At 42.9% G+C, this 12,281-nt stretch overlaps 2 protein-coding genes across 3 annotated transcripts; both read left to right on the top strand.

The window, feature by feature from the left end:
* The first annotated feature begins 1,758 nt into the window (after nucleotides 1-1,758).
* fhl5 (four and a half LIM domains 5) lies at nucleotides 1,759-5,279 on the top strand. Of its 2 annotated transcripts, XM_083923678.1 has the most exons (6): nucleotides 1,759-1,851; nucleotides 2,044-2,224; nucleotides 2,390-2,564; nucleotides 3,880-4,049; nucleotides 4,217-4,403; nucleotides 4,565-5,278. In XM_083923678.1, the coding sequence occupies exons 2-6, from the start codon at nucleotides 2,063-2,065 to the stop codon at nucleotides 4,714-4,716; spliced, it is 846 nt and encodes a 281-aa protein (XP_083779804.1). In that variant the 5' UTR covers nucleotides 1,759-1,851; nucleotides 2,044-2,062; the 3' UTR covers nucleotides 4,717-5,278. The 2 variants fall into 2 exon arrangements, with proteins under 2 accessions (XP_083779804.1, XP_083779805.1); XM_083923679.1 differs by lacking the exon at nucleotides 1,759-1,851 and having other exon boundaries at nucleotides 1,870-2,224; nucleotides 4,565-5,279.
* Nucleotides 5,280-5,897: 618 nt separating this feature from the next.
* Nucleotides 5,898-11,923, top strand: LOC310954993 (transforming growth factor-beta receptor-associated protein 1). The gene is made up of 11 exons (XM_083924707.1): nucleotides 5,898-6,712; nucleotides 6,907-7,101; nucleotides 7,303-7,457; nucleotides 8,924-9,006; nucleotides 9,170-9,517; nucleotides 9,697-9,754; nucleotides 9,841-9,984; nucleotides 10,163-10,297; nucleotides 10,384-10,528; nucleotides 10,604-11,025; nucleotides 11,134-11,923. Exons 1-11 carry the CDS (start codon nucleotides 6,025-6,027, stop codon nucleotides 11,275-11,277), a joined length of 2,517 nt encoding a protein of 838 aa, XP_083780833.1. The 5' UTR covers nucleotides 5,898-6,024; the 3' UTR covers nucleotides 11,278-11,923.
* Nucleotides 11,924-12,281: the final 358 nt, after the last annotated feature.

Genomic DNA, 12,281 nt, shown 5'->3' with positions numbered 1-12,281 from the left:
CAAATTGTGCAGCAGCCACCAGTGAAACAAAGATTAGAAGCTTTTTGAGAGGCAATGACTATATTTGCCCTCCAGTTGGCTCAGGGTTTATTTAAGGTCTGGATGGCTTTGTGATTTGCAGCCACTGATCTGGACACCAGCAGGGAGCGGGGATACAATACAGTGGTAATTTAATCCAGAACAGCAGATGACAGCGTGTAATCCGACGGATCCACCTACTTACAAATAAGTAAAACCTGAAGGATGGCATGATTTCAGATCAGAAATACTTCCTACACCTGAATTCCTATGATACGGTTGTTTTGTGCTGAAAGCCTTGCATAACACGCAGCTTGCAGGTCAAAAATAACACAGTCTTACATTATTCCTTAGAGGTGTTCAGATACCACCTACATACAACACAGGCCCGTCTTCCAACATCATCTGCTGATCCAAAAATGGATTACATCTAATTTATTCACCAGGGTGTAATTGTAGATGAATTTCTTTACAAGGAGTGGTACTGAAGTTAATGTAGAAAAAAAAGACAGATTTCCCAAAGTGAGAGTTGCATTCCTCTCAGCCTCATCCCTGTCACTGACCTTCCTGTGTGTGTATCTGTGTGTATATGAGGGATTAGGCCTGTGGCCTGGACGGGTGGTCTCCATGGGGCTATTTTTATGAAGATGTCCGCCCCCTGATCTTTTTGGAAAACTGATATGAGCACATGTTCCATGATTTAAATGTAATTAGTCGACTGTCAGTCAACGATGCTGAAGAACTGGAATTTATTTAAGGTGGAAAAGGAGCATTTGTAAAAAAAATTCAGACACCTGGGGCTGTGCTTTCAGTTGATATGGGTGACTGAGCATGCCGACAAATCAGATGCATCTGAATTCTATATCGTACTGTAATGATCTGGGCTCTGTGCTACACTCACTGGGTCAAAATTGATCCAGTTTGGGTCAATATAGCATTCAGCAACACATTAACTTAACCGCCCAACACAAGGGTTGTTTGGACCCAGCGTTAGTGTTATTTTTTAAGTTGTTGTTATTCCCCCAATGTACCTGTGTTTGGTATGGTTGCAAACTGTCACAGAGAAACATACTACATATGTGTGTTTAATGAAGCTACTACACTGTCATATCAGCGAGATGGTCACCATCAAAATGTAATTTCGCCTCCCCCTCCATTATTTTGCCGTGGATGGATTGGACATCCACAGGCCTGCAGCTTCCCCCTTCTGAAGTGCTGCCAAGGCACTCTCAATAACTCTCAATAGCTACTGAGGTCCTGGCAATATATAGTAAAGTACCTGGCAACCACAATGCTGCTGGCGCCTACCTCTCATAAGCCATCTGCAACTGCTCGTTTGTGTAGCAGGCACTGACGAGAGGCCACAAGTGTGTCCAGACACGTCACAGTATCCAAATGGCCAGCCATCCCTGCTCTGGCACCAATATCCAAACTGATGTAACTGTGTGAAAAAAAGACAAATATTTTGTGTATTTATGTGAAATGAATCAAACATTTGGGCACTGTAATTTGTTTTCATTGAAGGTTGTCATCTTCTTGTCATAAAACTGCTTTTACACATACCTGGAATAAAGCAACAATGAGTGACTCAGTTCAAAGCGATCCGTGCACCATCAGCTCCCTTAAAAGGTGCAGAATAGTGCAGCGGAGCACGTCCATTCTCCACAGAGATTACCGCTAATAAGAGGGCCAGTATTTATAGACGATTCCCCCCCAGTGGATACCCCTAATCCTGCCTTACCCCTTTTCATCCCTGCCCCATCCCTCTGTCTGGACCGCTCGCTCTCTGCAGCCCCCCAGCTCCAGCCTCACCCTCGCCCCATTTTAACTGAGGTAGAGACTTCTTTAATGCAACACTGCTTTTTTCAGACTCCTTTGAAATAGGGGGGGGGGAACATCTCTTGGCCTCTTTACTTGCTTGATGAGAGGGGGAAGAGATTGCTTGGACTATTGCGGGACATTTTCCATCTTTCTTATCCTTCTTTATTATCCAATTTTCCCCTTCCTGCTCTCTTTGACCTGCAGCTAAGAAAACCAAACAACAATGTCCACCATGGAGCGTTTCGACTGCCATTACTGCAAAGACTCCCTGCTGGGGAAGAAGTACATAATGAAAGAGGACACGCAGTACTGCACTAAGTGCTATGAGAACCTGTTCGCAAACTGCTGTGAGGGCTGCTCTTTAGCAATTGGCTGCAACTGCAAGGTAAGAGAGCACTAGTGATACCCTGTGAGTAATGGATTTTGATGTCAACAATGTAAGAAGAATAATTAGAAAAAATAAGAATGTGTGTTATGTTATGTTAATTTATGTTATGCATATAAAGATAAAGAGTTATTCTAAATTTTAAAAAAGGTTAAATATCAACAGGATATGTCCTACAAGGATCGCCACTGGCACGAGGAGTGTTTCAAGTGTGAAAAATGCAGCCGCTCTCTGGTGGAAAAGGCCTTTGCCGCAAAGGACAACTTGTTGCTCTGCACTGAATGCTACGCCAACGATTATTCCTCCAAGTGCAACACCTGCAAGAAAACTGTCATGCCAGGTATGGTATGTTAGGATGATGAGGGGGATGGCGATAAATGGGGCTAGACTATAACAGATAAAAACCTATATTTATAACCTTTACAAAAGAAAAAAACCAATAACCACAAGGTTCATAACATAGCTGCTCTGAACCTTTCGTTGACCAGACGTCCCTAAATGTAATTTTCTTATTTTTGTCCTAATTCAAGAAATAGTTTGGCATTTTGGAAAAATATGATTATTTGCTTTCTTGCCAAAAGTTAAATACGAAGAAGATCAATACAACTCTTATATTTATGTAATTTTATAATAAATATGAAGTTACGGCCAGCAGCCGTTAGCTTAGCTTAGCAAAAATACTGGAAACCGGAGGAAACAGCTGGCTTGGCTCTGTGGAAAGGTAACAACATCCACCAGGACCTCTAAAGCTCCCTTATTAACATGTTATTTCTTGTTTGCTTAATCTATACAAAGTGCAGAAAACTATTCCAGAAATGTATTGCTTTAATTACAGGATGACCTGATAATGATGCAGGATTTTCTGGACTAGAGTGTGAGCTGTTTGGTTGGTTTAATTTCTGGTCAGACGTCCTTAGTTATTGTTGCTATTCTCAGTTTGTGTATATGACATTTGGACTATTCATTCAGATGTGTGATGTACTGTGAGGTTTATTAAGAGATCCATATTTAGTTTTGTTGTCCATCCCTAAATGTGATGGTGATAACAGTAATGAGTTTTTTGACCACCACACACCCTCACAACATGGTCCATTTACAGTTGCTCTTTTGGAGCTTTCAATCATATCAAAGGATCTTCCTCAGCCCAGGGAGTTTGCACAGTTACAGTTCATGTTTCTACTCGTCCACATTGGCTTAAAGGTTGAGATTGAAATAAGCTTTAGTCCATGACAAATGCACAAACTCCACTTTCTGAGGAAGATCTTGTGACAGAAAGCTCCAGAACAGCTACTAAATGGACCTTGTGGTTAGGTTGTTTTATGAAACAGGCGACTCCCAACGAGAAGTTCTTAAAGTAAATGTGTACTTGAATTCTATTATTCCATAACAAAGCAACTCCATCTGCTAAAAAAGGCTGCATAAAAAAGGCATGACAGTTATTGTGTATCTATTGAGCACAAAAGACACATAAAACTAATATAACAAACATTTAAAAACACTAGATGTGATTTCGTTCTTTTCCGAAATTCTTTAAGATTATTAAGATCGCACTTCGCCTTCTCCCTACAAATAAAGCAGGACTATTTTGGGCCGCGTTGTGTTCCTGTCATAGAGGTACCATATGCTGACTTAGCTGCTCTCTTCCCCTGTGCCAGGATCCCGTAAAATGGAATACAAGGGGAACAGCTGGCATGAGACCTGCTTCCTGTGCAACCGCTGCCAGCAGCCAATAGGAACCAAGTCCTTCATCCCAAAAGACACCGGCTACTTCTGTGTGCCCTGCTTCGAGAAGCAGTTTGCGTACCAGTGCTGCGCTTGTAAGAAGGTAAGGTTACAGCTGAGTGTTTATTGACTGCTGCGGTAAATCCCCCTGACTCTGTTGTTTTAGTATCACTCACACGGTGGCTGCAGAATAAAAAGGATGCATAGTAAAAGAAATGTCACTGTGTGTCTCTTTTATTCATGCCTTCCATGGATTTGTGTTACTTCTAGGCCATCACGACAGGTGGAGTGACCTATCAAGACAAGCCATGGCACCGTGAGTGTTTCCTATGCATCAGCTGCAGAAAACAGCTGTCGGGTCAGCGCTTCACCTCCAGGGAAAACTACCCCTACTGCCTCGAATGCTTCAGCAACCTGTATGCAAAGAAGTGCGTGGGCTGCACCAAGCCCATCACCAGTGAGTCACTGTCTTCATTCACTCTGACATGCAATTCTCCCGCTCATTTTTAAGGCCTTTAATTGCATTTGTGTAGGACCTGTCAGATTAACAAGGTGAAGATCTTGCATTAACCTGCATATACACATACAAATACATGGATCTTTGTTTGATGTGTGCAGGTCTGGCAGGAGCCAAGTACATCTCTTTTGAGGAGCGCCAGTGGCACAGCGAGTGTTTCACCTGCACTCAGTGCTCCGTGTCACTGGTGGGACGTGGCTTCCTCACCCAGCGCGACAACATCTTGTGCACCGACTGCGGCAGGGAGAAGTGACCTTTCCAATGAAGGAGTCACAGCTTATCCCAAAAACAGATTGTGCATCATTTAATATTTCTCCATTGCATGGTACATAAACAAAGTCTGAATGTCAAATGCTAATTTTGGCGTGTTTGTAAATGACCATTAGTTCTCTAACTTCACCCCCACACACACAAAAACTGTGATGTTTCCCATAAAAATAAACATTTATCTTTAAAGTTAGGCCACCTTTGTTCCATTGTTGAATGTTTTATTTGTTTGCTGAAATGAATAATTCATGTTTTTTTTTCCCTCACAAGCTTTCATTCTGGCCAAGGATAAAATTATATTATTATATTAGAGATGTCTGGTCAATGAATCGATGATCTTTCTCTTTAAAACTGAATATATTTGGATGTTATACTGTTAACATTTTGAAGACGTCACTTTGGACGAAATGATTCATCAAGAAAGTAATTATAATTGATGAATTTATGATAAAATCAATACACATATAATTCTGCTGTATGCCTAGTAAACAGGATTTTGACTGCCTGGATAAATGTGTTCACACTGCGGGAAAAAAAATGATGCATGAGTCATGCTTGTCTCATGTGCTGGCTGTTCCAATAAAGACCTTGCTCATCCTAATACGTCTTATTTCACTCCTACGATGCCATCCACAGGAGAAGTCTGCACATGTCACTTTAGGACAGAAACTTTAGTTCAGCGTAACAAATATAGCTGTGATGGTAGGTTGGAAATCCACATCGTTTTACGACCATCGCCATTTAGACAATCATTGCAGTAAAACACGCTTCGGTTGCCTCTTGACCTCATCACACCCAGCACTTTCAAGTTGTAAACAAACTTAGAGCGACCATATATGGCTTCATCATCAGATCACTTGCTCTTCTACTTGTCTATTATCCACTAACCAAAGCTGCCACTTTGGTCCATGCTGGAGCCAAGAATAAAATCAACCGTCACTGTGGGCACCTCAAAATATCTGTGTTCCTCACCATACCTATTGTTTTTGACAGTTGTAAAAGTTGGTTTTCATGGTGAGGCCACTGGATGAGTTGTGCAAGTGTCCTCACATGGCAGGATGAGCGGTGAAAAAAAAATGCTGACAAAGATTTCCTGTCAGGATACAGTCACGGGGTGAGGTGAAACTACTTTACACTTCATAAACTTGTGGAGCAATGAGAGAGGAAGGCAGAGCAGCAGAGGTAGGGACGTCTTATTTGACATATTTCACAGAAAAGACCTGTAGCTTTAATTTAGACTAATACATTTTGTATTTTAACCGTACGACAATCAAACTGCCTTAAAATATCTGCAATGGCTTTTAGAGCATTTACACAAACACATGTCTATGAAAAGCAATCGGCCCCAAAAGAAAAGGACAAATCCAGCAACCAGTGCCTCGCGTGCTATGACCGGAATGTGTATATAGGGACCAAAGATGCAACAGTTCAGCATCTCATCCTTCCCAGTGGCACAATAGGGGAGCTGAGTCCTGGCCAGATTAAAATCCGAGAGGGTAGGGTGAGAAAACTAGGCTCAAGCAACCAAGTAACCCAACTGAGGGTAGTACCACTTTTCAACCATCTGCTGGTCCTGTGGGACCGGAGCGTTATTGCCCTCAACATGTTCTCCTTAGAGCCCATTCCCACCTTGAAGAAGATCCAACACGTGTCTTTGTTTGAGGTAAGCGGCTCATTGCTCGCAGCCCAGGTAGCATGTGTGGAAATGGTGACTTCCTCCAGCCGCAGGAAGGTGATTCGGATCCACGTGGTGGGAGTAGACAGGTGGGACGTCGTAAAAGAAGTCCCTCTGCCCCAGGACCCTGTGGCCTTGGCAGTACATGGCGCCAGTGTGTGTGTTGCGACCAGTGACAGGTATCTCCTCTGTGATACTGGGACTGGGAGCACCGAGGAGCTTTTCCCCCACAATCACAGCAGGCAGAGTGTCATCGTTACCTCAGTGGGACGAGGGGAATTCCTCCTGAATGGGCCTGGATCTTTGGGTAAGAGCTGCCAAAATGTTTATTGTACATGTTGTTTCTCCAGGCTGTGGAGCACAGACGCAGATCTTGTGCATTATATGCTTCTGTTCCAAAGCAGCTATACAGTTAATCATCTCCTATTACTCACATACATCCATATAGCCAGGGGATATTTGTTTTGCCCAAGATATCATTACTCCATCCTCATCCCTCAGGCATGTTTGTGATGAAGACAGGGATATGCCAGCGCCCTCCCCTGCAGTGGCCTCAGGAGGTGCTGGCAGCCGGAGTTTGTTTCCCTTACATCCTAACCCTGCAGCCCCAAGTGCTGTCTGTCTACAGCGTGGTAGATCAGCAGCGCAAACAGACTGTGAGTCTCAGCGGAGCGAAAGGTCTGCTTTCCACATCAGGTAAATCAGGCAACATCAATTCATCACCTACTGTAATCCTGGCAGATTGCAGACCGACAGGCTGTCAAACGGTGGCTTTATTTTTCTAAAGATGTCACTGTGTCTGTCTCAGTCTGCACTGATTCAGTCAATCATCCTCCCTGCTACTGTTCCTACTCTACTGAGTGTTTCCAAAAAAGACGAAAACAAATCTCCCCTCAGATGGCGTGTTAGTGTTCACAGAGAGAGACATTTTCAGCCTGCGTCTGGTGCCACTCGAGGAGCAGATCAAGGCTCTTGTAAGGCATGAGAGAGTCGAGGAGGCCTTATTGCTGCTCGATGGAGTTCAGAGCCGTTGTCCACTTGACTCATACAAGGTGAGATTTAATTTATAGATACAAACAAATCCCTGCTTTGAAGGTTTCTAACAAATTTGTTCTTCTTAAAGCAGAATTTCTGAGGACAACTAAATGCTACAGATGCATTTTAGTAGGGCGGGGGAAACAAACTTGGAATGATCTGCAGGCTAAGCTCAGACTCAAGAGTTGTATTTTAAACTCAGAATAAAGGAAGTGGTCACTACAAGCTACAGCTGCAAACCTCACAAAACAAAACTTCTTACTTTGACTTGTAGTCCTGTCAATGCACCGTTTTAGGTAATGTATTTTGTATCCATTTAAGGCTACGTTTACACGTGGCCGGCTATCTTCATAAATGGACACTTTGCCATCTCCGTTTTCAAAAATAACATTGTGCACATCTGTCCATTTTCAGAAATGTTTTTGTTTACACTAACCCGTGTATATATGATGTCGAGAGCATGCCAAACCTGTGGGTGGCAGTGTATAGAGAAGCTCAAGCCCTGGTTAGCCAATGATCCATGATCACCACAGCCAAATGAAAATCTAAACACACGTCATGCCTATGACACAGGTGCAAGTTCTGGCGCATACTGCGACGTCGGCTTCTCTGTTTACAAACAAATGTGAAACCGGAGTTTTTCAGAATCTCCACTTGGGCCGGAGTTTTAGGAAAGATTCGTTTTCAGAGGCGAATTCTCCGTTTGTGTGTAAACGAAGGGCACGAACGCACGGAAATGTCTCTATTTATAAAAATAACCTTCTACGTGAAAACAGGGCCTTGGTCGTCATGATCTGTTGTTGTTGTTGTTGTTGTTGTTGTTGTTATTGTCCTGTTTGTGTGTTGATGCTGCTACAAGATCCTTTCTTGGCTAGAGCTCAATTGTAATAGAGATTTGTTTAATCTCAATGTGACTTCCTAGTTAAATAAAGGTCAAATAAATTAATGTATTTAAAACATCAAACCTTTTTTCCCTTTAATTTCCTTTTTTCTGTATTAAGGCAACATTCAGTGCTGCTATAATTTCACCATTTTATAAACTAATTCACACCATATTGTGTAGATAATATGCATACATTACAACCCAAACTGACATTGCATCATAGGGTTTGACTTTCACATTCCATCACTGTAGAACAGATTGAACCAGGATGTAGACGCTGACTACGTCGTTGTAAGCTGCTATTGTAGGTGTATTCCAGTTGGATGAACTGAGGACAGCAGATGGTGCCTGAGATTTAGTGTAATCTGTGTCATATCCCAGGTTGCAGGTTAGAGGTGAGGGTGTCAGAACTTACGCACAGATGAATCAGTCCTTTATAGTTTGGCTGGTTTTTATATTATAGTGTAACATATTGCCCTCAAGATTAAGCATAGTCACAGTCATCTGCCTTAATGATTCCGACTTACATTATGGTCCTTTAAATATGTCCGTGCATGGTGGGCCTGGTTTTAATTGTTTGAGGTTTTTTTTATCTGGCAGGAGCTTCAGAAGGCCATCACTTGCCTGGCTGGACTTGTTCATTTTTACCAGGAGGATTTTTCTGAGGCCAAAGATCTATTCATGTAAGAGTAAAAACCCCTTTCACGACACTCCAAATTCAAAGCACACCGTATAATTCCCAGCACACTGTGCAGTTAAATGTGAATTTTGTGCGATAGTGAGCCCATCCTGCTGAATTCTACCTTAAGTCTAACACAAATCAATACTCATTACCCACTTGAACAGTACAGGAGAGCTGGACCCCAGAGAAATCATCCGCCTCTACCCTGACATGCGGTCGTGTCTCGCAGTGGACTTTCAATCCCAGCTTGATCAAGTGGGCAAGGGCAGGGATCTCCAGGTGCTCTGCCAAGAGGACAGGAACAGATTTCATCATTACTTGGCCTTCCTGGGAGATTTTCTCAGAACAATCAGGGGGACGGAGCAAGGCCTCAAGTGTATTCAGGAGTTGGACTGCGCCCTCCTGAGGCTGTACGTAGAACTGGGAGAAACTGAAAATCTGCAGCAGTTTGTAGCATCTCCAAATGAGTGCAGGCTGGACGACTGTGTTCCTGTTTTGGAGCAACACAACAGGTGAAGATAAAGGATCATTTGTTGAATAGGTGTCTTGTAATCACAAATATGGGGTGGACCTTTTGTTGATTGACGGATATTCTTGAAAAAAAAAACACTAATTAATTATTAGAGACATTTTTTTTAATTTGATGAATTTCTGATCGACTATTTGCTGTTTGATCTCTTTGTATTAACAGATTTTTTGCGTTAGGGTTCCTCTATCAAAGCCATGGAAATCACATTGGTGCAATTGAGGTACCATTTTCCAAAAAAGACCTCACATTTGATATAGAAACTTGATGTATGAATGTACTATGTTTTAGCCTTTTATATTCTTCCAGACTTGGGTGAAAGTTGCAGATGGCTTTCACAATGACCCCTCTTGCTCAGATGTTTATGGACACATAGTGTGGACCCTCACTCGACTGCAAGACAGAGATGCTGTTTGGAAATTTGCAGACTGGACTCTTCAAAGAAACCAAGAGGTGCCTTTTTTCCCTTTTTCATGCCCCTAACCTAACTGCAGAGGGCAGAGTTGCACAATACAACTATGTGCAGCTATAAACGCACAGCAAAATGCCACCCATTAACTAAATTGCTTTGCCTTTTAGACGATTACTGGCAATGAAATCTCCAATAACAGTTTGTCTTTATTTGAAAAAGATAGGTGTGCAGATTTTCAACAAGCGTCCACCAGATCATCGATTTGAGACACAAGACGTCCTCTCTCTGTTGGAGAAGTACCCACTGGCGTTGCTTTTGTATCTTGAGTTCTTAATCCATGATTTGAACAGTGAGGTGGGTGCAGCAGCAGCTACCTAATCTAATATCCCTGACTCCTTTATTAAATGCACTGAGACATGATTGGTGTAATCTGCCCCCAGGAGGAGAAACATCACAACCGTCTGGCCTTGGCATATGTTACTCAGTCGCTGCAAGAGAAAGAGGAAGCAGATTTGAGGAAAACCAGAGGGAAGTTGCAGCAGCTGCTATGGGAATCCACATTCTATGACGTCTCTACTGTATATGGTGTGTAGATGCCTTATGAGAAACTGATTCATTCCTAAATAGACATTAAATAATATTGCATCACTCTTATCCCAGAGAGAGTCAAGTCAGCAACCCTGCACGCAGAGAGAGCTATTCTCCTCGGCAGGACCGGTGAACACTCTCAGGCGCTGCAGGTGCTCGTTCACCAGGAGGGTGACCTCCAGGCTGCAGAGGCCTACTGCTGCAGGGCCTCCCAGGGCCGGGACCCGCAGTTCAGGCAGACCCTGCTGCTCACCCTGCTCCAAATCTACCTGAGCTCAGAGGATCTCACCAATGCTGCCGTGGATCTGCTCAACAACAACCCTCGGGTCTTTGCAGCAGAGAGGATCATCCAGCTCCTTCCTGATTCTTGGTCTGTTGAGCTGGTCTCCCAGTTCTTAGTTGGATCCCTCAGAGAGACATTCCACCAGAGGCGGATGGCAAGGCTGCAAAAGGCTCTGGGCCAGGCAGAGCTCATGCGGCACAAGGTCATTTGGGTGAGTTTAATGACATATTGCACATTGTTTTTGCTCCATGAACATTGTTTTGTATTCATGTTTCCAGTTGTTCTTAACCCTGTTGCCCTTTCTCTGCCTACTCTGCAGATGCAGGCCTCAAAGACAAAGGTCAGACTGGACAAGGAGCAGAAGTGTAGAGTTTGTCAGAGAGACATCGCAGAGCCGCAGTTTGCATGTAACCTCCAAGGTGACCTGATGCACACGAGCTGCACAGGCTTTCCCTCATTGTAAAGACAGTGAAAAAGCAATCTATTGACCATTTATGTGAATATGTGCACCTCTGCACTCTTGAGAATCACATTCATTTTCTAGTGGGATAAGTCGTTTCCTACCTGATCATTTTGACTGATTACACTGTGTCATCTAGACAAACTCTCTACAAGGAGTCAATTCATGGACCTTAGACCAGACACTTTCCCTAATTAGAAAAAAAGAAAATATATTGTGTAAATAACTGGTTTCAGAATGCAAAAGAGCAAGCGGTGCACTTTTTTAGGGCGGCACGTCTGAGCCATTTCCTCGAGACACTGTAGACAGCAATAGTTATGAAGTGGAGGACACTCAGGGGCATATATTCACTGATCAGACACTGGTGTTTAACATGGAAACCACCAGTGGTCAACCTGTTGACCATAGGGAATTTGACCATCATCCATGGCTGTATATATGCATCCCCGCCATCATGGTTTCCACTGACTGTGTATATTTGTCTGCATACAGCTGAAAATAGAAAGTCAACAACTGAAAGGCTGCACGTGAGACTTTTTTTTATTCCGCTCATGCATTAATATACATTTATAACCAAAAATGTAATCCCAATTACAGGTTTAAAAATGAAAAGCAAACATGTTTGGGGTCATTTCTGCTCATTTTGCCAGCGACCAAATGACATGTCTGTGCTGCGTATGGAACATGAAATCAGAATCAATTTTTACCAGCATCCTCCCTATATTATTAGGGTGCGCTCCAAATAATGAAACTCCAGACTGTCCAAACGTAGGGTATGGGAATCTTGTATATAACTTAAACACATATCATTAAGTTAGATAACATTTAAGATGTTTTTGTCTATTTGTGTTGAATTTTAGTCATTAAGGCTAACCATAACTGTGTGTCTTTATCCTGATGCATTTTGGGAGATGCCTAAAGGAGCTAGAACAGTGTCTGTGCATTTGGCTGGACTGCTTGTAAGCTTTTGGTGTTTGTTTTTGGCCTAGGGTGAGTGAATTGTAGTG

Source organism: Echiichthys vipera (genome assembly GCF_963691815.1).
Source record: "Echiichthys vipera genome assembly, chromosome: 12".
Taxonomy (NCBI): Eukaryota; Metazoa; Chordata; class Actinopteri; order Perciformes; family Trachinidae; genus Echiichthys; species Echiichthys vipera.
Note: the sequence above shows the minus strand (reverse complement) of the source record. Positions and strands in the feature narration are given on the sequence as shown.

What these genes read in the sequence shown, in the direction of transcription:
- fhl5 (XM_083923679.1), top strand. Translation starts at nt 2,063, where the DNA reads ATGTCCACCATGGAGCGTTTCGACTGCCATTACTGCAAAGACTCCCTG. An exon ending in CAATTGGCTGCAACTGCAAG is followed by an intron (nt 2,225 to 2,389) that starts GTAAGAGAGCAC and finishes AAATATCAACAG; the next exon opens with GATATGTCCTACAAGGATCG. An exon ending in AGTGCTGCGCTTGTAAGAAG is followed by an intron (nt 4,050 to 4,216) that starts GTAAGGTTACAG and finishes TGTTACTTCTAG; the next exon opens with GCCATCACGACAGGTGGAGT.
- LOC310954993 (XM_083924707.1), top strand. Translation starts at nt 6,025, where the DNA reads ATGGCTTTTAGAGCATTTACACAAACACATGTCTATGAAAAGCAATCG. An exon ending in GAGGCCAAAGATCTATTCAT is followed by an intron (nt 9,007 to 9,169) that starts GTAAGAGTAAAA and finishes CCACTTGAACAG; the next exon opens with TACAGGAGAGCTGGACCCCA. An exon ending in CTCTTCAAAGAAACCAAGAG is followed by an intron (nt 9,985 to 10,162) that starts GTGCCTTTTTTC and finishes TATTTGAAAAAG; the next exon opens with ATAGGTGTGCAGATTTTCAA.